This window comes from Neodiprion fabricii, chromosome 4 (genome assembly GCF_021155785.1).
Source record: "Neodiprion fabricii isolate iyNeoFabr1 chromosome 4, iyNeoFabr1.1, whole genome shotgun sequence".
Taxonomy (NCBI): Eukaryota; Metazoa; Arthropoda; class Insecta; order Hymenoptera; family Diprionidae; genus Neodiprion; species Neodiprion fabricii.
The window spans coordinates 33073133-33097837 of record NC_060242.1 but is presented as its reverse complement, the minus strand read 5'-3'; the positions used below and the strand labels follow the sequence as shown (position 1 = coordinate 33097837).

At 43.0% G+C, this 24705-nt stretch overlaps 2 protein-coding genes across 7 annotated transcripts in view; one reads left to right on the top strand and one right to left on the bottom strand.

Moving 5' to 3' along the window:
- Window positions 1-525: 525 nt before the first annotated feature.
- The window catches only part of LOC124179601, a 32507-nt gene continuing 8327 nt past the window's right edge, over window positions 526-24705 (bottom strand). For 2 of the 6 annotated variants that reach the window (XM_046564169.1, XM_046564171.1), the window contains 9 exons: window positions 14429-14556; window positions 13435-13560; window positions 11419-11773; window positions 10423-10594; window positions 10227-10326; window positions 9108-9282; window positions 8493-8642; window positions 7740-7988; window positions 526-6446 (listed from right to left, as the gene is read on the bottom strand). In XM_046564169.1, the coding sequence (XP_046420125.1) occupies window positions 1804-6446; window positions 7740-7988; window positions 8493-8642; window positions 9108-9282; window positions 10227-10326; window positions 10423-10594; window positions 11419-11773; window positions 13435-13560; window positions 14429-14556 (6098 nt within the window). In that variant the 3' untranslated portion in view covers window positions 526-1803. Of the gene's footprint in view, window positions 6447-7739; window positions 7989-8492; window positions 8643-9107; window positions 9283-10226; window positions 10327-10422; window positions 10595-11418; window positions 11774-13434; window positions 13561-14428; window positions 14557-20077; window positions 20530-20792; window positions 22483-22798; window positions 23250-24705 lie in introns of those variants that run through there. The other 4 variants (XM_046564172.1, XM_046564174.1, XM_046564173.1 and 1 more) reach the window with 4 other exon arrangements.
- On the top strand, window positions 16112-19662 carry LOC124179603 (leucine-rich repeat and immunoglobulin-like domain-containing nogo receptor-interacting protein 1). Its single transcript, XM_046564176.1, has one exon. It carries the CDS (start codon window positions 16607-16609, stop codon window positions 17600-17602), a length of 996 nt encoding a protein of 331 aa, XP_046420132.1. The 5' UTR covers window positions 16112-16606; the 3' UTR covers window positions 17603-19662.

Genomic DNA, 24705 nt, shown 5'->3' with positions numbered 1-24705 from the left:
TAAATCGGCACCGCTGATATTTGAAGACTGTAAGGTATTAAAACTTTTGCATCTATCCCAGTGCCTAGAGTGATATCTTATAGGCGTGATGGACAGTCCGCATCAGCAGGACTCCAAATTTCTGACACCACGAATTACTAATTCAATGCCCAAGTATCGTTTTGCCAACTGATGTTCACCTACCCTATTTATTCCCGAAATGTTAGTTGAGCGAGATTCCTACTTGGCTTTGAAGCGTCGAGTAAGATTTGTTCCAGCGAAAGCTTTCTTGGTGAGTCCAAAATATCTCATTGCCGTCAAAATATGAGTTTTGGTTTGTTTACGTCACCTTATTTGCTCATTACATCGCAGCGCTATTCTAACAACACAAGAGACGCGATAGTCTTTTAAACACGGTCAGACAAAAGACTCGAACTGATTGTGGAAATACAGTGGAGTACAAATTTTTTACACTTACGTGTATGTCAGTCAGATGATGGGGTGATTGGGAAATGATGGTCTGAAAGAAATGAAACGACGTTGGAATAAATGTTTATTCAATATTTTTATTCAGTGTACTGTTCTTTATAATTTTCTTATAATATTATGCCTTTCTAATATACAGTCTTTTATCAGCCGAGACCATTACAATTCTATTTACAGTATAACCTTACGAAGCTAGAGCATCGCACAGCAATTTCACGTATTCACTTAAAAACGTGTCTTATTTCTCATAACTCATTATCCTTATAGGACTTATCCGCTTTTCGATATTCTCTACATTATCTGTTATTTAGGACTGGAAATACTCATTTTCATCATGCTACTCCCGTAACATTCTGTTTTATCGAACCTCTCACCACCATGATTAATCACCCAATGATTTTACAAGTATAAGGTAGGTATTGTATCGTATTTCAGTGGGAAAATTCATTATTAGATACACTAAAATGTATATTGTCAATAATGTTTTCTCTTAACCAACCATAACAAAGTGAACCTCTGAAACTTTTGATAAATAGAACAAAAATTTGACGATGACACAAGGAGAGTATCGATACAAATATCATATTATCAAAAAATGTTATTGGCAAATATTATTCCCGCCAAAAAAAGTTGTTGTCTAGAATGACACGGTACAATAGGTTTCAAATTACTAGGAAACGTATAAAACACGATGTTTCTATCAGATACATAAGTCTTACCTAACTTCATTAGAACGTTACGTGTGTAATATTCAATGTGCAAATCAATATAATTACGTAAATATAGTTGGCTTAGCGTATTACATGAAGGAAAGAAAAAATATTCTCATCCATCCCTGATTTTTATTTACTTACATTTTTACACATTTCATTATTATCTAATCACTTTCAAATCATCGAACCGTAAATCGGGATGCATACTTATAGTCCCGTTGATTCTTAATATGGACCATTGTAACTTATACATTCAAGTACATTCCGAACTTATCAATCAAACGCGTATGCAAAAATAATCTTTCTACGAGCGAGATGAATGTCCATAACAAAGCTGCAGTTGTACTTTTTGAAAAGTAAATCTTAGGCTCACTTTGTTAACCATAACAAGATTCGAACGATGATTCGTTATATATGACGTCTGTTTAAAATAGCTGGTTGAATGACTTTTCAATCATTCTCTATTATTTGTTTATTTATTTTTCTTCTCGGCTAAACTATAGTTTGCAGCAGCACGTAGTTATCGTCTATGTAGCGCAAATGGAAGGAAACATTTTCGAATAACGATTAATACAGTGTTAAAAAGTAAGTATCAAAATCAATAAAATCGGCCATGGGCTCAAAATCAGTGCGATCGTTTCACCTGCCCACCCTCAGGACTGACTGGCGAGTACAGGCCGAGCTTGAGCCCTAACTCCCTTGGTTTTCTAGCGGTGTTTCTGACCGGAAACGGGCTGAATTGGATCTTTGGGCTCGGCGTCTTCTCCAGACTATGAGTGGCGCCTCTGCTAGCATGCCCGATGTTTCCCAAGCTCAGAGAAGATTTCCGGTAGTTATTCGACCCTTGGCTCGAATGATCCGCGTACTTGGCAACGTTCATTTTGTCGAGGAACTCCGGGTGGGAAACCGGTCGTTTCGTGACGTCTTCTAGACTGGGGGAAAGCTTCGAGAGGTAAGGGTTGACCGGAACGGGTAGTTTCCGTGTCGAAAACTGGTGGCTCGGTGACAGGGAATGCGACTCGCGTCTGTGAACGGTCAAATGAGTGCCAATTTCGTCTTCGCGGATCGAAGACGGCAAAGTGTAGGAACTTGATCTGTTGTAATCCGACGTTTTATGGTAGGAGTATTCCTGAGAGGAAACGTCCTGGTATTTCCTGTGGCAAAGGTCGGACTTGTTGTACGCGTAGTCGACCGTTGACTCGCCAATATCCTTCTCGGAAGAGCCTCTTTCGTCTCGCGGTAGATACTTTACGGGGTCAGCCGTGTTTGTTTCGTAGTAGGCAGCGCCTTTGTCGAGGTTAGCTATATCCGTTTGAAAAGATCGCAGGGTGAAATCATCGCTCCGAATCTTCGGCGGTGGCTCGTCGTCGTATCTCACCCGAAATTCGAGCGTTTCCTTTGAAATGACAGCCCTCTTCGGTGAGATATCGTAGATGTGCGATGAGGCGACGGACTTGTGATCGCTCAATTCAAAACTCGAGTCCATCGATGGCTTCTCGTATGATCGAACGGAGTACGGATTGCCCGGCGTTTTTCTCGGCGAAATTCTCGACTTGAAGTCGTACGGCTTGTAGCTGTCGTAGGGACTCCTCAATGGCGACAAGTCGAAGGATTTCTCTGCCTTCGAGGTGTAACTCAAGATTGGCGACATTCTCTCCCCGTATGTCAGCGCGTGATCGGGAGCGTAAGGGTTGGTGGAAATCTCCTCGGGCGCTGATGACACCGGTTGCACACTCGGGTATATTTCCCCAGCTGATATCTTGTCGAGTTTCTCCAACTCCCGGTAAATGTCGATGTCACTTTTAGGCGATAGGTCCTGAAGGTTGTATTTCGGCGGTGGATATGGAATCGGCTTGTCGTTATAATCGTAGGATTTCTCCAGCTTTATTACTCCCTCTTGGATCGAGCCGAGTTCGCTCTTAGTGTCGATCGAGTCGTTCGACGACTTGTGAGAGAAGACGTTCGTCGAGATACTCGAGAGGTCTAGTCCCTCCATCTCGCTGATGTTTTGGCTAGAAGAGCCTTGTTCCTGACGCGGAAGACCCGCCGAGGATGAAGGCCGTTCTTCGTAGTTTGCTAGCAGCTTCGAAAGTTCCTCGTTTATCTGCCTGTCGATCAGAGCCTCTCTCGTGTCCAGATAATCTCTGGACAAAGCTTCGTCCAGATCCAAATTGTCGATCTCTTCGGTATCATCGATCAGCGAAAGTTTTGAGAGCTCGTCGTTGATCTTGGCATCGAATTCGGAACCACTGGTCATCGATAGCTGGTCCAAGTCTTTGAAATTAATTCTGGCCAATTCCTCGTTAATTTCGTGTTCGTTGAGGCCGATTTTCTCAAGAATTGGACTAAATATTTTTGAAATCTCCTCGTTGATGGGGCTGATAGTTATCTCTTTCGATATTTCCTCCAAATCAGGCAGTCGCTTTTTCGCCTGACAGGTAAGAATTCTATGCAGAATCGCCGAGTTCTCCTGAATGATTTTCAGCGCTCTGTCGCTGCTTCTTCGACCGTTATCACTTTTCTTACGCGGCTTAACTTTCGTCCAGACGCCCAGCTTCGGCTCCTTATCATCATCGGTTTTCGTATTCTCCGAAACCCGCGCGAGAGTGTTTAAAAAGCTATCGCTGTCTTCCTGAATTTGAATTTTCGGTTCGATCACGTACTGCTTCCTAGAAACGCTCGGTATATTCATCTCAAGGTCAATCAACCGGACCTTAGAAAATCCGTTAGCCGAATCGCTAAAGGTGTCTTGCCTTCTGGCCTCTAGGCTCTTCAAATCCTGTAGAATATCGCTCGCCTTTTTGGTGAGTCCGTTCTCCGATCCCCCATCACCGGTACTTTTAATCTCGAGATGCCTCAAGTCCTCCAAAATATCGCTCGACCGTTTCTTCAGACTGTTCCTTCCGAACTCATCAGACGAAGAGGAAAGTTTCGAATCCGTAAATCTTTTGTCTAAGCTGCTAGAGCTGCGCTCAAAAGGCTTCGAGTAATCTTGACCAACTTCGTACTCGTTCGTCCTGTCTTTGTTTCTCTCCAATAAACTTCTACTACTTTTGTCGTAGAAAATTGCAAGTTTTTCAAATTTTTCTCGCGGCAAAGGGGACACGGTATCCTTATCCGCATATTGATCCCTCGACTCATTCTCTTCCAGCTGCGACTCAGTCCGATAACTTTGTGAGTAGTTTATCCCATAGAAACGCGTTGTGTCTGTTTCTTCCATTTTGCATTTATCGTCCGCCAGCGACGATTCGATATCGGTTTTCTGCGATCTGTCTTTTCCCAGATTATGGCGAAAGTCATCCTTTGAACTGCCGGTGAAGTCCATTCCCTCTTCGCTTCTAATGACACGATCTTTCCTCGATTCGGAAGCTATTAATTTTCCAGATCCTTTTGAACTCGTGGACTTTTGCTCGGGTGAAGTCTCCTCACTATCAGTGGTGCTGTTCTTTTGCTTCGCAGTGCTGTACGGTGAGGGTGTCTTTTCATTTGGGCGTGCGATTGGGTAAAACGGGGAAGTCGCGGAGCAAAGATTGATCGGAGAGTCGGAGTAGGTGCCACGACCCCCTTTGCAATTTGAAGTAAATTTTATTGAATTGGCACTGATCGGCGATTGAAGATCGGAGCTAAACGATCTTTCGGAAGACTTTTTTCGATCCGGGCTGCACGAGTCGCTGGAGCTACTCGCCTCCAACTTCGGACTCAGGCTCGATTTGCCTTTCAAAGAGTCAAAGCTGATCAGGGACGGTGAACTTGATTTGGCTAAGGATGTAATTCGCATCGCTGCTTTCAGCTGAACATCCTGATCATCGGAACCGATGGAACGAAGGGTCAGGGTTTTTGACTCCGAGCTCACAGAAGAGGCGGCTGACTTCTCCGCGTGAAAATCACGCGAATCGAAGCTCACTGGAGTTCGAGGACTGGTCGTTAAGCTAAAGGTTTTCGAATCTGGACCCATGGTTTCCCCAGAGCTGCACGATTTGTCACTGCCCGGTGTCTTGGGGCTTTGGCTCAGCTCTAGGCGAACACCAACAACCGCAGCTGGACTCGTTGCCGGTTTGATTCGAACCAAGTCATTATTTCTGGTGAAATCTACGCTACTAATATTTACAAAGACTCCGTTGGACTTGTTCTGCGGTTCGTGTATCTTCATTGGAAACTCTTGCGTCTCTCTTTCGACAACCTTGATGGCAGCCGTCGAGGATGAATATTCGGCCAAGTAATTAAGCTTCTGTTCTAAGTTTATCGGAGATATTGGAACGTGTCCTATTACGTAGGATCTGGAGTAAGGCTTTGAATCGGCAACTACTTTGTTCAAATTATCGCCAATCATCCCCGGCGAGGAAGCAAGCTGAACGGTCGAAGCACCCTTACCAAAATCTGGCTCAGTTTCGGAATGTCTAGCCTCCGAATCTACGGCAACTAGATTATCGTCGTCAAAATTCGAATATTTAAGCTCAGGAGCGAAATCGTAGCGCTTTCCCATATCGGGCCTATCTATTCGCGCACTAGTATCTGCAGCTACCTTTTTATCGAATTCCAACACTTCAGGATCGTCCGATGACTCCAGGTGAGAACTAGAAAGCACTTTCAATGGAAATAAACTATGATCAGTAAACTGATATTCGTCAAGTATCTGAACTTCAGTTTCATTTTCGACAGATACTGAGCTACTCTCACCAGCATTTGGACCACCGCCAATGGTGCTTGAAAAATCAAAACTACCTAACGTTTCGGATGGCCTTTCCACTCGCTCAACCGACGAACTATTGATCGAGTCGACGTCCGTGGCAAACACTGGCACATCATCGGTTTTCACGGAGTCCAACGATTCTCGTTCAACCTGATCTGGCGCTTCGTCAGCCAGGTTGTAACGTCCCAGTCTCTCATTATCCGTCGACAGTCTGCGGATCTGGTCGGTTATCTCAGAGATCGAAGTCTCCTCGAGGTTTGAGGGTAGCTTCAAGCTCTGCGCTCCTTTTTGCTGACCGTACGCGGAATCGTGATGGCTGGGTGATGTCTTATTGTCGGTTCCTTCCCTGCGAGGACTCTTCTCGTCGTCGGTCGCCATGACGTAGCAATCGGAATTAGAGGTGAGTTCCTCGCTGTCGACGTCGCTGAGACGATCTGGTTCGTCGCAAAGTTCCGTCGACGTGCTGTCGCTGTCACTGTCGGCATTTGCGCCAGCAGAAAGTCGCGGGGATGTTGATGTGACGACCGACATCCCCTCGCCTGTGGATTCAGCGTCGTTGCCACAAGACGGTCCTTCACCTGTGGAGCAAAACAGATCAATAATTACCCTGCAGTCATTTGATACGTAGATTCCGAGATCACGAAACGTTCAATGCGATTGCGTTACACACGTAGTGAATAAATTCGTTCACGAGGAATTCAGCCGCCTGAGATCTGGTTGCACCGATATAATTTCTAGTATCACGATTCGACTATTGCCAAGCTTTTCGAAGGATAAGCAGCCCGAAGTCCACCATCGCCTGTCGCCTCTGCAGACTGTAAGTGAATGTTGACTCTCCCGTTTGCCACACCTGCGTCAATACTCATACCTGTTGGTACCGAACAGGTGGTCGGAGGCTGAATAATGGCGAAAGTTATCAACGGAAAACGACCATGGTTCAAAGGGACGTTATCAATGAGTACTTATTCTCAAAATTCTACCGTTGGTACGGTCACCTTCGGCGACGACCTTGTTACCGACCATAGGAACAAGGACTCGTAACCACCGCTGATCGTCGGGTACCTTCCTCGTGTCGGTAACACCTTACATCTCGATCAACGAAGCGAAAAACTGTTGGGAAATTTTTCATCTAATATTATTTTAGCTCGGATGATTAATGATAAGGTTCGGATGAAAAGGTAAGAAATTCCTGTTCTTCGACTTTGATATATTAGACATTTCTATGTTACAACATGCAGAATGCCGGTGATTCTGTATATTGAAAGCACAGGACGAAATTACTTTGACAAATAGGAAAATTATAGATTCCGGCAGGAAATGATTGTTTTTGGGAAAAGTTAATCTGTCAAATTATCAAAAGAATCGATATGAATGATATTTTAGGGTTACTGAAACTCGATTGACTGTGACGTAATTGAATCAGTTATGTGAAGATTGGTAAATTATTGTTTTTTCAGAGAAATGACGCAGTGTCGTAATATTTCGAATTCGTCAACAATCTAATCTTAACTGTTCTGGTTCTCAACAGAACAACGTAAAATCTTTTATCGTGCTCATGAAATAAATTCTCATAACATTTATTAACGTAGTTATTCATAGTTAGCCCGTCGATATTTTCGGTAGTCTGAATCTTTTCTACTAAACGAGAAATATTGTTATTGAAATTTCTACTGCTCATGAGACCGAGGCTTCTGTTATGCAAAGTAAGAAACTCTAGTAATTAGATTCTGGGCAAGATTTCAGCAATAAACTTTTTTCGTCGTTTTATGTTATATTGCACGTATATATTTTTAATTAATTGAATCCAACCACCAGATCTTCCAATTGAGCGAACCTCTTGTTATGATTCGAGAAAACCATAGAATTCATACCTGGAGTGTCGTCCTTGTTTTCCTTTCGCCTCTTTGTGTCCTTCCAGTGAAGAGTGACGCCTTGCCGGTCCTTTCGATTCGGATTCTTAGGACTGTGAGGAGGACCGAGTCTCGCCCTGGGTGACCCGGCACCATGGAGAGGACCTAGCTGTCGGGCTTTGCCGCTAACCAAGGCACTTTTTCCGACCAACAAATGGTTCATTGCCTGAGAAGTGGCCGAAGGGACGAGAGACTGTCTCGCGCACGCAGCTGTTGGAGTAATAAAAGAAGGCTTTGTGAGGTTATATCAGAAACATAATTTAGTTATATCTCAAATCCTGATCCTTGTAAAGTTAGAATTATCCGTGAACCAATATCTCATCCGAACTCGTGGCGAACTGACGATGATTATTTTTCTGCACTTGGCACCTGACTGTTGCAAAAAAATTGAAAAAGAGTAGTGCGGAAAGTACATCGCCTCGCTGTTTGTGAAATTGTATCCCCGTGCTAAAGTCTCGGGAATTTAGATGCGGCAAACGCTAATTGGACACCTTTGATCGCCCAAGCCATTAGTTGCAACGGTAAAAGGTAACCTTTAAAGCAACCTTACGGATGGAGCGAAAATTCATCAGGCAATCCTGTGTACAGATGTCTGACTCGTATATACAGTACGCATAAGTACCCCATAAAAATGCATACACCGTTTTTCCATTCATTGAAGAAACGTAACGTTTACGATTATGGCTACGTTTAACGGACAGTTGTTAACGTTACCGGAGAGTATTATGTGAGCTTGGCGTTGCCGTTCCCTCAGCTTCGCGTACTGCTGCTTCAGCGTGCTGATGTCCAATGCAAGTCTGTCGCGATCGTTACTAGCGGCGACCGTCTGCAGTGAGCTTGACGATGAAGTTTCACGTTCTGAAACTTGGCGTATTATTCCAATGCACGAAACAATTCCAGCTATGTATAGAATCTTAGTACATTATAGAGTTGGAACTTTTACCGATGCAAGAGCTTTGCTCGCACGGTAGCTAATTTCCTGTCATTTCAACCGTCGTCAAACTCGACGTTTTACGACGTCTAGTAGATCATTTCCTCAGATTACGAGATTTTCACGCGCAAAGTTTCGCTCCGGTATTTTACGGCGGGTATATTTGCTATCAATTCTCGTCACGATACTCGAACGACTACACTTAACAGATACAAGTGTTTATTCAAAACTCTGAACTAGTCTACTTTTATATCCGATCCTGACGAGAGATAGCCGCCATGTTGCGAGTAATCATACTCTCTGTTATTGCAAGAGACAAACTGTTGCGCTTGATAATTTGACGGGTGTTATGCATGAGAACTTATCACTAAACGTGAACAAAAACTAGTATCTCGTACCTCTTCTGCTTCTGTGCGACATCCCAAACATGGCGGCAGCGACGGCGAGCCGTTCGTCCTCTTCGGTCTCGGTTTCGTCGTCGTCGCTAAGTCGTCGGGCCCAGGGCGTGATGTTGTACCGATGCTTCTCACGAAGGGCGGTAACTCCAATCAGCGGCCCCGTACTCACGATCGCCTGTCACGTGCACAGACCAATCAGTACAGGCGTAAGCCGAGCCAAGTCGAATTACAACATTGGGGGTGCTTTTTGGGGTAATTTGACGTTTAAGGTAAAAGTTTTAAATGCTTTTGTAAGTCACGCGATCCGGTCTCGGACTTTTCTTCGGAGAATGAAACGAGAGTTGAACTCATACTCCAACCTCCTCATTTCATGCTGCGAATATATTTAACAAGGGAGAAGCGAGGGACGGCCGGACGCCGTAAAAGAAGCTCGTTCATGCGGTCATTTCTGTCGGTAAAAAGAGGAAGAGAAGGAAAAAATGGAAAAGATAGGATCATTTTTTTCATTCCGCATTCTCCGAGTAACCCCGTATACGGGACATATAAATGCTAATGACGCGCAATATAGTTGACGCCAAAGTTGTCTCCGGAGCCTGGTACCCATCATTCTATGAGGAATATTAATCAAGTTCCTCACCTTCCCAGCTGCAATTTGCTGAGTTGAATCTTTTTTCTTCCGCGTGCTGAGACAGCCGCCAAGCATATTTCACTCAGAATCACGCGGGTGAAATAGATTAGAATTAAAATTAGATGAAAATGAAGGTAATGAGAACGATTTTAGGTAGCCAGGCGTTACAGGCAGACTTGTTGTCTAACGAAGGGCTTGAAAATTACTCTGATGGTTATTTGTATTTATGTTATTATTTATATTTACTTTCCTCATTTTCCCGATAGCTTTTCTACCTTCTGACTCAATTGCAGACTCTTCGTAACTGTAGAATCAATTTAAACGTCTAGAAGGTATGACACAAATATTTTATCAAAGTGATTTTACCCTTCTGCATGAAATATTCAACCCGATATAGAGTTAGGGGAAAACTTGAAATGCAATGACGCACAGCGAAGCGGTATTAAGTTGAAAAAATAAGCACGGATGTTAAGACGAAGTAACAATCTAACCTTTATGAGATTGTTAGTGTCGGTGAATTCCAGCATCTCTCTTGTCAGCACCCCCATTATGCTGTAGAATTCATCGGCTGAAGTTACGGTCATTATCCGACTGAAAATAACAATTTATTATTTATTGTAAGAATAAGGGTCAATTTCTCAAATATCATGTCGTGACATTGCATAAGATTTTCCGCAACAGACGTACTCGGCTAGTCCTTCCCAGATGGCGAGAGCGGTTCGCAGCAAGACTTCGTCACCCTCCAGGAAGATAAGATCCCAGACTCGAAGCACGGCCTCCTGGGGTAAGCAATGACAGAAGAGGGTGAGGAACCACTGCATCGTGAAGACATTGGTTAAGGGTGGCTCGTAGCTGCTTCCTGGAATAGTATTTCTCGCTGTTAGTCACTAAATCGAAACAGCGTGAGGAAATCACCAATTAATGCCCCTCGCTTTCTTGTCAAAGATACATTCATCCTGAACACATGTGGGTGCAAAATATATTAAATTCCAAGTAGGTTGTTAGCGGAGACTATGTACATACCTACGGATATAACTTAAAAGGAAATTTTCTCTTGAGCTTTGTGAGCCTCAAGGGAAATTTTTTTCATAATGTCGTTGTAAGTTGAACGATTTCCGTGAGACTTTATAAGTCTTGAATAAAGAAAACGTACAGAGGGAATGCTTTTTGCGGAATCGCATCATTCGTGACGATACTTCATTGGAATTTATAATGGCTATTAGAAAACAACAATACTAATGAAAGCTATGCATGATATTACATGTGTTCTAATTTTTTCAAAAGAACGCAGGTAGTTCTCTTTTGAATACACGTTAACTTTGTCATAAAAAATAACTCTCTTCCAAATATTCATTAAACTGAAATAATATCGAATGAAAAAAGACATAAAAACAATGACGGATACCTTGCTTCAGCACTTGTTTTAGGCTATACCAGATAGCATCTCAAAAATGTGTAATTCTCGCTGGTAATAATGGCGTCAACATATAAGGAGAATTCGCGTCGAACACTTAACGGATCACTTGAAAATTCATTAAACCACTACACATTTTCTTGGTATATATATCCCACTTTTGACACCAATTTAACAATCTTGATGTACACTATGACAATTACGCCCTACTGTCTTTAAACTATAAAAAATGTTGACAAGCTGAAGGTACATTAGATAACCAATATTACCAGTCGCTTTATCCTTGGCGTCACTCTGCAATGTTTCTAGATGACGGGAGAGCTTCGGCAACCGCATACGAAGAAGGTCACGAAAAACAGCCATATCTACGGAGAGTCCTCGAAGGTTATCTGCAAAGTAACCCTCCGGTAGAACACCTTCGATCAGATAAATCATGACCTTGACCGAAGCCGCCTCCGCACGGTCCATGACCTGGAGTACCAGAGCAGCCAGTACATTCAGTCCCTGGCAGTATCCAACTGACTTATTCCAGCGTGCGAATCCAAGAAGGACTCGTCGAAGCACTGCCTGATTGTCGCGTCCTGCTGCGCCACAGAACAGACTGCAGCCTGTCCTATGAAGGTCCTATACAGATGGGTGAAAATAGAGATTTCGTTTTTCCGTCCTTAGATCTCATTCGAAGATGAGACTCGAAGAGGCCGTCTATATTTGTCCTGCTATCAAGACAAAAATCTTCAACTCAGATACGCTGAGACAGGAATTCTGCTGATTTGGTTTTTCAATTAGCCTGTATATGTAGCAAAGTTCTCTGAGGTAAGTTGACTAAAGAACCAGAAGCGATATGGCACGTGACGGAAAGAAGAGTCCATGCTCAAAGCTCAAGAGAAGACGCCCCGGTATTCATGTGTGTTTTAATCGTATAAGAGAGTCAATTTAACGCTGACCGATAACTCGAGTGGATTTTCGAAACGCGACATTCTAGTTTACCTTACTCGTGTATTTCAGATTACTCACGCATTTTCCCGTATTTTACATTGTTTGTATCTGACGCTGATTAGATCCGGTGCCGATAATTTTTCAGCACAACCTGTCACGCATTTCCATAATTTTGTCAAACCACCTTACATATCACGAATATAGCAATCAACTTACGATCTTCACAGTATACCTATAGAATATTAAACAGGATAGAATCCGTTCCGCCGAACGTTAGATCACGGCTTCCCTACGTAAAACACGAAAGAGTCGTGGCTTGTCGTCCTAAAACAACAGGCTCCTCTTGTATTTAGTACCGCTGTAACGCAACGTTCAAGGTGGCAGATGATTATCGCGCATATAAATTCGCTCAAGTTCCTGCTACCTCAGGCATAATACGGGCATGGATTGATCTTAAAGTTATGCAGCATGCGGCGTTGCTTAGCCGGCAATTAATCACGCGATAATCAAACGCCGTATTATCGAGAAGGGGTTCAGTGTCGCGCGTTAACTAAATTGGCAGTTGTACTAGAAACTGCAGGAATTGGCGGTAGGTAGCAGATAGCAACGCGGGGATCCGGGGGTGAACACCCCAAGAACTAGGAGGAGAGCCTCACCCTCGGGTAGGCGGCCGGGAACGAGTGCCAACGGATAGATAGGCCAATGTGCAGGACGGTAATGGGATTATTGGAAGGCTTCCAGGCAGTTCGCCAGCTGGCAGAGACTACAATCGATACTAGATTGAGCACCGTACACCGGATGCGTTCAAACACTTCACAAGTGTCGGTGCGTCCTTTTATAAAGTGTAATTTTGAAACGGTCCGACGCGGGTGCCCCTGTCTCCAATGATTCCATTTCAAAGCTGTTGACCGCTTCATACTGTACAGAAAGCCTGCACAATTACTTGCCCGGGTAATCATAGAAATCATTTCCCTCGAGTGTTGCTTTGATCAGTACCATCTGATACGCTTAATCTGAGCCCTACTGGCATTCCCTTATCCCTCTGAATCATCCCTACGATGCCATTTGGTTTATTGGTTTTGACATATGTTGCGGCGTGAAATCACGTTGACAGACAGTGATAACAATTGGTTTTCCAACCAGACGAGGTTACAATAAGCTGTGGAACGTCAATTGAAAACCTGGTCGAGTAACCCGTGATCAAAATCATGAAAACGAAAATGTATTGCACATAGTCAGAGCCGCGGAGGGTGATGAGATCCGCAAACTGTACGGGCAGATGAACGTGTGTAGCTTGAAAGCTCAAGAACGTGATCAGGCGAGAAGATAACTGGTCAACGTTTACCCACCTTGACGATCTGTATACCGAGCTCCTCATCGTCTGGATTGCTCCACTCGTTGAAGCAGAGCTTTTCCGCCTGTCGCCAATCAACTCCACGCTGTTGAAGATGTCGTTCAGAAAGCGTCAGCCACAACTGTGAACATGGGAAGCTCCCGTTAGTAAAATCCTCTAAAGCAAGATGCGCTGCAAAATCGCAAATAGTGAAATCCTATGTTGATTGAACACATCTGCGTGTAGAATAATTTTTCATCATCTCAAAATCATGATACCTTTTCCAGTGTTACTTGAACAGAATGTTAAATTGGAAAGATTTAGAAGAGAAAGATTCTCAATGTCAATCGCATTACAGGTGAAAAATGTAGTACGGCAACAACGATCGAGGTGTTTCCTATATTTATTACTCAAGTTTTGTATAAGCCCCAAATTGTTATTGACTTTCTACAAAATTCTATTCCCTGGGGGAAATCACCGAACTCAATAGACGCTGCGATGTCTGCCAACGATTGATCGCGAAGAGGTTAGAAAATATTTCTCCAGCACGCCTCGTTCACCTTACAAAGACGTGTTCCCTCCGTATTGTTTACCGGCCTATTATAGAGCGATATTCGAACGGAAAAACGAGGCAGGTGTTGGCGATGAACTCGCTTGTCCGAGAAAATGTTTTTAATGGCAAAATAAGCTGTTCGAATATCTTTTGCAAATATCGACAGTATAAAGTGTCGCTAGCGAAGTAAACCTTCTACAGTTACGAACGATAATCAAATCGCCAACACCGATAACCCCTAATAGTTCGATGGCTATAGCCTCGCGAAGTTTAACGCTGCAGCAGTTTAATTTAAAATAAAACCGTGGAAACATTTCTCCAGCACTGCGTGGGGGTAGTGAAATTAATGGGAAATAGAAAAAAGGACAGTATCAGGACAAATGTATTTTCACTATTACTCGAAGTTGTTGTGAAATTGTAGATCATTAGAATGTCTAACATCCAGTGCGGTACTCACTCTCTTTCTGAATTCCGGCGGAATACCACCAGGGAGTCGAGCCACCATCTTCATCGCGTCTAGCCATTGGGTGAACCCACTTTCCCCCGGTTGGGGTGCCACACTGAACCTCATCTTCGTGTCTTCACCTAGGAGCATATAAGCATTAAGGATATAAGATAACTCGCGTAGATCGTATCGTTAAAGCACTTCGGTCAGCCTTAATGTATTATTTGCTGAGATTCCAATTACGCTAACTTCACAGAAAAGTGCGCGTCCCTCTCTCTCGAAGCCTTGATCGCAGGAGGAATAAAGCCATAAAGTTGGCTAGACCAAGCATTGATATCGTCAGGAGAAAAAATATCATCGCGTAACTATGTGCATACATGTGCCGAGTGCCACGCTGCGCACACACACACGTTCGGCTTTACAGCTCTCTTTCTCCAATCGGTGATATTACGTTCTCTTGGTCGATAAGCCGGAAAGTTTCGAGGTCGTCACATGTTATTTCAGTTTCCCGATGCATCTGCTGCACTCATCTGGACTATACCTTTGAAAACAATCACCTTCGGAGTACTTGCGTAAACGAGACACGTCAAACTCGCAAAAGCCCCACTACCAGAGTGAAACGAGTAAATTTCGACAGATTTAGAGCGTTGAACCGAGTGAAATGTTCGTCATCGGAGTTGAGTAAGGAACTTCTAAAATTTCATACAAATTCCGGAACGTTTCCACGTCCAAGAATTTCTTTCTGTTGAGCAGAGCCCAAAATTCCAAGATAGATGTACGATCTTCGTACGTCATTGAGAACGGTAGTTTGTGGTCGAAAATGCATAAGCAGTGTAAAAAAAAAAATTGGCAACATTGGAAAATCAATATTTCACTACATCATCACGATTTGTTATAATGTTGGTCTCTCGTGGCTTTGAGAGTAATCTGTCCCAATTCCGCACATAAGATGACAAACAAATATTTTCAATTAGGAAACACAAGAAGGTTGAAGCAGTTCTAGGTCTCAAGATACCAACAGACTTCAACCGTGCCTCGGTTCAACTTACGTTGAGGGTTTCACCCACGCGCTTTGACCCTTGTTCGAAGTCTCTTTGTTAAAATTCGATTTTATTCACCCCCTACGAATTCCCGTGCGACCCGATGGACGTACGCCTTGGCAAGATGATCGGTTCTGCGAAACCTTTCGACCACCATCTTAACTTGTCGCGCATGTCAATGTGCCTGACAACCTCTGGCGGAAGTTGAAAGGTAGAAAAAAATTAGCTTCACGTACGTATGTCAACGTATCTAACAGCCGCCGACATACATTACGTAATCATTGGATTATTTTCTGAGTCGACAACGAAAGACGTGTGGAATAGTAGATATTCTCCAATACCTAGTGCCCGTGTCGTTATTCAACCACTTGTCGCAATTGGTCGAACACATACGACTTAAAATTAATTGAAATCCACTGCAGGTGAGCTGATTCTGGCTTGAATATTCTTGGTAATACCGTGCCGGTACGAGAAGAAGTTAACGATTTCATCAGTACAGCTCGTCATTCGCCCACGCGAAACCCCGCTCCTCATGCGAAAAGGATTCGCATTGCTGCCATGCCGCTTGGGGGAAGAGCCAGGAGCGGGTGAAAGTGGGGTAGTTTAAGAATCGATATCTGACCGCGATCAATTATTTATTTCGGTTTCTCGAACCATAAGACTCTTCCGTCTCCCCAATGTGAACGCGGTATGGTGTCGGTTGAAAATTTCATCGTTGAACGAATATGTACAAATTGACTTATGCGTAACTCCACCAGTATAAAAACGACGATATTTCTAGAATCCCGAACTTTTGTCAGAAGTCGAACGAAGGTTCTGTACGCACACATATCGCCCGAATTCCCATGTCCAGCGACGGTGATGATCTTTTCCCACGGCACGAATAAAATTGACAGCGTAACAATAGTGGAGACGGTGGTCAAAAAACGATGTCATATAAACAGTGAAAGGTATGGTTAGTTGATGTTAATTAAATGCGTGTGGCGTAGTGTTATGTTAGGAAGGTGACACCAGCCAATCCGGTGGTACCCAGCACCGGAAATGACGCGGCAATCGCGGAGAATTATTTATCACCGTCCACCGGGGTAACTAACTTCCACCGGCAGGCTCTAAATTAGTTCGTTATGTTAGTCCGCTTAATCGCGACGGAATGCGAAACGTACTTCTTTTGCTTGTAACCCTCGTGACGTCCAATTTAGCCAATTTTTGCGGTAGCAATGGTCCCGGAAGATCGATGTTCGTTTGTCGTAATGCGAGTCTCGCTAATCTCGCTGAAGTACCGAGGTACACTTACCGGATCAAATTCGTCAACTCGAATATACGGGATATCCCAGAAGGTACGTTCACGGAATTTCATCAGCTAAAATCCCTGAGTTTCGTCAACTGCTCAGTCAACAACATCGAAGGCTTTGCATTCAGGGGTCTTTTGAATCTAAAAATCCTCAACTTGTCCAGAAACGCCTTAACGACGATTGGAACGAACGTATTCTCCGGATTGAAGAGTTTGGAAAAACTTGATCTTGCCAATAATATGATCCGGTCTATCGAGGAAGGAAGTTTCACCAACGTATCAAATATCGGGCTGCTGGATCTACGATATAATGACTTAACGCGTATAGACGTTGCAATTCTCCGCCCACTCTCGGCGGCCTCCACCCTCGATTTACGGTTCAATAAACTGCGATGCGTTTCATTGAGCATTTTTAACGTAACAAGAGTGAAGTGGATTTACATTGGAGACAATCCATGGAACAAGACATGCTGGTCCGAATTAACTCAGTGCCTTTACAACTTTGGTATTTACTACGGAAGAAATCTGGCTTTCGACTCACTCACGGAGGACAGGCTGTCCTGGAAGGTCTCTGATCGAAATGGACGCGAACCTCTGTCGAAGGAGCTGGCTGAAGAACAAGCAAACATTGTCAAAGAGGCTGAAGGGTGGAAGAAATTCTACGAATCAATTCTTCGGGAACTCGCTGACGAACAGCAGAGACTCGAGGATATTGCCATGGCTGCAAAATATTCTGAAGAAATTTTGTCGCAAGAAACAAATGCCGAAGAGAACTCTGATTCCGGGTGGCTGCAGTATGGACGTAACTTCATTGTGTGGATTCTTGGTGTGTGCAAGATAATACCTTTCGTCTAGAAGTCCAGTGAAATGAACCGTTCCTTTTTCACTGCCACTTTTTTTTTTCTATTTCTTAACTTTTATTTCTTAACCTTAATCGTGCTGATATTAGTTTTTAATTATCTCCGCCTCAGAGTTACACAAATCGTTTTCATTGCGTTATACTTTGGGTATACTCGATTGTACGGTTAGCTCTTTTAGCATTTTAAGCTTATCTAGCATATCACACAACTGTAACGTTTGATATCGAGCTTACAGCAAGCTCGGAAATTTCTCCGGATTGTCATTTGTCTTCTCTACGATGAACTGAAAGCATCGCAATTTTCAAATATATCATATAATCTATTGTGTTCGGATTCTGCTGAACCTCTTCCAATTTGAAAAAGCAGTGCGTGAAGCACTTACAATTAGACATGCAAGTTTAACCAATGAGTGGTAGAAGTAAGACTAATTCCTAATTAAATAAAAGTAAAAAGTTATCGAATCTTACACGTGTGCTTACTATAATCGATCGGTGGTAAACGGCGAAGAAAATACCAGTGTGATATTACAGTAATATTATATTTGTGCATACGTAATACGGAATTAGGTGTATGTAAAGTACTAAAATTTAACTAGTCAGATGCGTAGTTTATATGAAATTATAAATTCTCGTATTTCACAATCGGGAGAAATGAAAATCTAATTACCTTATCGTCCTGGGAATTCGCATAATCTTTGTTACAACTTGGCTTTTCAACTCAGAGTTCCATTACACCTTAATGAGTGTGGCGGTTACCGCTCATATTGAATTGAATTATTTAAATTAGCACGTTTGCTCAAACATGTTTGACCATCTTTTAGCAGCACCATTTTTTTCGTTTAAAACTGCATCCTCTAAACATCCAAAAAATCAATTTCTCTACATAGATAATTATTTTGCACAAGTCATTTCCGAATAAAAAATTCAGCATTTCAAACTGTTCACTTTTTCAAAGCACACTGTAGAAAACGCAAAATAAAATATTTTGGAATTAGAGATAATGATTAGCAGGTAAATAAATCCACCTACGCAATCCATTGGAGAACTTTTGAAGTTGAAGATTCGATCCAAGCTTCAACAAAAATACGATTTATTATTTATTCAGAATAGCGCTCACATCAATATTCACCGACTCAACTGAATAAAAATTAAAAGACTCAAGCTTTCCCGATTACGATATGCATAAAATGGATTACGTGTGAAAATTCGTATAATGCTCAGTACGTCAATGATAATCAAATTCCGCTCCTTCTTTCTCCATCACAGCGTCGGCCAAAAGCTGAATATTTAGAACTGTAAAGAATTTTCTATCTTCTCCTAATTTTCATTGTACTTATACGTTTCTATAATTAAAATCTCCCTAATTCTGCGGTGATCCTTTTTTACATTACACATCTTCTTACCGTCGAAACGGTTCACGAGTGATTTTTTTTTTACTTTCAAAAACGATTATAACCTATCCTAATATATACTTCACTCTGCTCTCTGCAGTTCACGGATATCAGTTGTTAATTTACGGTGTGGTTTGAGAATTGTGTAAAATATTAGTCACGTGTTTCTGACGTCGGTAAGATAAATTTCTGCCAAGTTTATTCACAGTTGATTGAAATCTCTTATGGAACACCCGATGGCTTCGTAAAACGATTTATTACCAGAAAGATGGAGGTGACTTGCACCCACGCGCCGGCAAGAGTAAATAAATATAGCCCGAATGGAGGGCAGAATGAAGGTGGCTAAGCTTTTTCGTTCGAAAGAGTCGTTTCCCTTCAAGTCACTTCAACCATAGAATCTCTTACAATTGAAAGACAAGTGAGGATGCCTCAGAGGATCTGAAATGAGGTTCTTGCTCTATGGAAACAAGTAATTTAAGCTGATCGAATCTGAATGTTTTCGATGCGTTTGTAAATTTATTCGTTATTAAACAGTTTTCATGGACACGGTACAAACACAGAATTCTGAAGAAATAAATTTGAATCATTTTTCCACTACATCGTTTTGAAAAACAATGAATGCAAATCACTTAAATACGTTATAAGGTTTCCTATATATATGGTCATCAGATTTACGCAAATTTCCTCGTATGTATGTGCATAAAATTTATGCTTTTACAGTGCCTTCTATTAGGTCTTAATAAATTACTGAAGCAGGGCTCGAGTTGCTGACCTCTACCGCTTCAATTACAGGCTTATACCGGATACGTGTGCCAAGTGACAGCGTGTGAGCATCTATACTATATTCGAGGGTCAGGAGCTCCATAATTATATATGTGCGTTGTCGCAAAAGAAGAGATAAGTCCGTCAATGGCTAATCAAGTCAAACTGTAAACAGCAGGGGCGACAGCAGCTGTGCCATGCCCGCATTATATCTGGTTCGCTGTAACCTGTGCGATCGTATTACATGTTTTGGGTACATCGACGCACAATTATTAACATTTCCAATGACATTGTTATTACACCATTTTTCATCCCTACCTTTGCTTGCAGCACTAGCGGCATTCGCAGCTCCTGACGCGAGGCTTTTCAGGGAGTTGAAGAATCCGCTCATCCTCCCTTATCTTCTTCCGTCCTTCATCTTCATCTTCATCTTTCTGGTCTTCATCATGCAGGTACAATTTCTGTACCTCTACCTTAACCGTTCTCGTGTCTCATGGTTGCAGGACACAATTCGTTGCACTCACTTGTGAAAATTTAAGCCTCTCTGAAATTTCATTGCTACCATTCCTTTTCTCCACATCACGCATCTTAGAGTCAATTTATTTTCAAACTGTTCGGTGACCCATCGATGTAACGCGATCGAAGTAACGCTCAGTCGAAATTTTCATCGCCATATATTGACAAGCATTCACATATCAGAAATGGAATTTGAATCGATTCTGTAGTGATCTTGAGAACTCGGAGTGTGAATTTCTTCCTTATATCACGATCTTCAGCACAGAATGGAAGAAAATAATTTAGACCAGAAATATGTACGTGAAAAAACGGAGATGCAATTTAACGTAGAAGTACGTAAAATAAAACAATGGATGAAATGAGGTTCAGCCCCCGAAGGAAAGGCAGTACAAAGACCGGAAAACAAACTCCGACATTACTGATACATTCTTCTTTAGTTCGTTGTGTTTGCCGGCAAAATATAAACGATAGAATAGCTGGTTGCGGGTATAAAAGCAGGAAGAACATTATTCCATACTTGTTTCCACTGTCGTCAGGATGACACATGTCTGACTACAGATCCGGACAGAGTAACGCATTTATAGCGCCGGGGGGCAAATGTTTGGTAAAGTAAGTGAGACAGAAATCGAATGTTAATACCTAACTTTCAGAGTACCAAAAGGGAAGAGATGAAACGATATTATTCGCATCAAAAAATTGTCGTATTTGCTAATTGAGTTGATTTTTTTAGATAATAAAACAATTGATATGCTTCCATGACGGTGCAGATCTTATATTTACATTTAGTCATCCAAATCGCGGAACGAGGAACCTTTCACCTTATTCCAAATCTACAAGTCATAGTGTCAAGGTGTCAGATTTTACGGAGCAAAGAAATGAGTAGAATATTTCCGACGAACGGAAATGTCAGCCCTTCATTTCTGCACGTATATACCATCCTACGTATGTACGCAATAATTTACAACATAAAGAGAGTACGACCGTGGTATATATTGCATATTTAACTCTGTGATATGGATTTCCGATAAACTGCGTTGCAGTTGGTGGTCCTCGTTGCGAATGAACCTTAAAAACTGGCATAATACGTCTGCAGGTATTTTGGTACCAAAGCCGATCAAGTTCCTGTTCAAGTTCAGGAATTTAAAGTCGAATTTCGAAGCCATACACCAAGATAACAGTTCTCCGGATTCCTTGGCTTCATTTTGAACTTGTGAATTTCATCCCAAAAATACGTGGATTAGATTTTGTAATCCGCTAATCAGGTTTGTTTCAGCGAAAAAAGATTCCGTCAATCCAATATATCTGCTAATGACAGGTGTAGGTAATAGCCTGCGACACCACCTGGTCACTGCGTCAATTCCCATGCCCCGTTCCAAAACATTGTGACTGGCCTTATCTCCAGCCGAACAACATATAGGCACGAACGCGACGTGAATTGATGATTACAGAAAAATCACAAGCGCGAGCATTACGTCACCGTTGGAGTACGAGGCGAAGGTAAAAGGATCCTGGCTATCCTCAGGCAGGCGTAAACAGCGTAGCGTTACCCTGTTTGCATACAGATGAAGGGTAAATATCGTTAGACTCGCTACTCGACGGGTGCATGAAAATAGACTACAAATCAAATGACTGGCCGTACATCGGTGTGCTCCATTTTCCATCACCTACACTCACACGGCGCTACCAAGCTTTCGGACAGAGGTAAAATTTTCATTTCCTCAAATATCACGCGCTCCGGGGACGCGTAGTTAGTACTCGGTAGAAGTTGAAAAAAGAAAGTCGAGAAGGTCATGTATTTCAATTAAGGCACGGAAGGCGCGCGCTTATGTGCTCGGCTGTAATGTGGTTCGGAATTAATTCACAAGGTTCACGTGCTACTGAACCGTGATTTCCCACATTCGACAGCTATAGTCAGAGCATTTCCGGACCTCTCATGATCCTTTCAGCCGCCCGTAATCTAGCCCTCCTCGTTTCGCTTTCATTTCAAGATAAGCCGTAAGTCGCGCTCCCTGCTTACCGAAATTCCTCCAATTACAGCGCGGTTGTGAGGCAGCAAAATCGTAGGATGACTATACACCACGAGTTTTATTGAATCTACCGACCATCTAGATACCGTTCAATCAATCCCACTCAAGTTTCTTCAATAAGATCTCATTCTCCTCGGTGGAGATGTTTTAAAACGGTGCATGTGGCAAAATTTCAAGCGCCTGAACCTGTTATTTCCACCAAAATGGTTATCAGACGTTAATATTCACGCTGCTGTGAGCGTCCATAGCTAATTGAATAATTCAAAGCCGCAAGGACGAGGGGCAGGGTGACTCGGGAGTATTTCATTCCTCGAGGCCAGAGACACGTTTCGTGTCGAGAAATACGAACTCAACTCCCTACAGTCAGCTACTCGTAGAATAATGTAGTCTAGAGTTTACCCGAACGATCTTACCGCTTCGGAATTAGGTGAAACCCACTGAAACCTTGATCATAAATATAATTTGTAAGCCTTTGATGTATGAATAGATGACGAACCACGATTGGACAAGCAGTGAACGGCGGCTAAATGCGGAAGGACACTGATCATGCACGTTGTACACGGATTCACACAGAAAATACGTTTCCACTGAATTGGCTGAAAGTTTCGCGTTATCCCTGCTGACTTTGGGCAGCATGAACATCTCTGTAAAACACGATCCCTGTGCAGGTCGGTTACGAGAACGAAAGACTTGTGAGTATTTTTTATCCCGCACGGCCGCGATACGGCTGAACCGAATCACTCGAGATTCTTCTCTCCCTCGAACAAAGGCCTGACCCTCTTCTTCCGGCGAACTACGGCGAACTCGACGATTCCTGGCCGAACCTGGCAAGTTCATTGAATCAGCTGACCCTGGCAACGTGCCTCGAAGGGATGCGCGTGCGCCCTTTTCGGCAGGGGTGCCGTGCCTTCTGTTTGCTCGCCCCGTTAGTGGCAGACACTGAGGACACCCTGCTCGCGTTCTTCTTCCAAGCTTCGACCCCCTCTGCACCTTCTGAATGGCGTCTGCGCCCGACTTCCCTCGTCGCTATGGAAGCTTTCAAAAATTCAGGGAACAAACTTTCGCGAGTCTACCCTCGCGACGTGAATCAAACTCGCTACGAGCTATCAGCACGTGGGTATCAGCGGTCTGCTGTTTCGATGACTCACTGGGTTCTGAAATTATAGGCCGTCAGAATGCCCACGTAGACGAATAACACAAAATTTATCACTCAAACCTCGGAATTTTCTGGCAGAAGAGGAAATTAAAAAAACATTCACTGGAGCAAATCAGCACTGGAGTAATCTGCGGAAGTCGAGCTTATGCCTGAGTTAGCATTGTTGATGATCTCGGATTTTTGCTGAGGTTGAAAGGGGGGACAGGTGAGGGGGGTCAAAAGGCGCAGTCGAATTTGCTACAGGGTGAGGCAAGACCCGTGAGGGGTCTTTAACTCGAGGAGAAACGTGGCGAGAGAGGTGCAAAATCAGTGATGGCATGGCTTTAGGAAGTCTGGTTGAACCTCGTGTAGAAGTAGGCGCGCAAGCGCCTCAAAGATGTACGCGTCGTTCAGGGCGTCGCGCGGGGGCGTCGTGGAAGCGACGAACCATAATTATTGATCAGTGCACCACCGCTTGCGACAACAACTGCGACTCTCTAGTCACTACGACGAAGCCAGCTCGCGTGCCCGTTGGCATCTAGGGGAACAAGGACACCCCGGGAACTTTGGGCGCCTCTTTATCGCACTTATCTCATTGAACATCTTCCCCCATTTCGCAGGTGTATCTTGCGCGGCGATCCTGCGGTCGATGGGTCGATATTCGCCAAGTACGATCGTGTATGAACCTCGATTGACCCTTACTGTTACCCACGAGATGTATGCGTGGCCCCTCATAGCCGCAGTCTCACAGGTGGAAACGATACGCTTCGACTCTTCTGAAACAGCCATGTGGTTCAAGATGCGCACACTCCTACAACGCGAACAATTTACTGCAGTATCGAACCTATAACCCGATGTAGCAATTACACTTATTGTTAAACACCAGACGTTAGAACGTAATGCAAAGAAGATATACGTTTTTTTTTTTTATTTAATGTTAAAATTTCGCCTCGACCATGACTCCGATACATAACCGATTGAAAATATATTGACGAAATAGACAGTTAACATCACTAGACCTTCAGTGAAATCATACATTGTATAATATAGGAGCCGAAATTGATTAGTACCATTTTGGCGATCGTTTTCAGCTATAGGTACAAATGTGGATTTTTTCAATTGGTGTGTAAGATTTTCCCATTTCTTGATAACAACCTTGCAGCAATCAAATGACGAATGGAATATTTTAATTAATGCGGTTGTTTTAAAATTACAATCTCACATGTTAGATATTCCATACTCATTTCACAAAAACAAATTCCGCACAA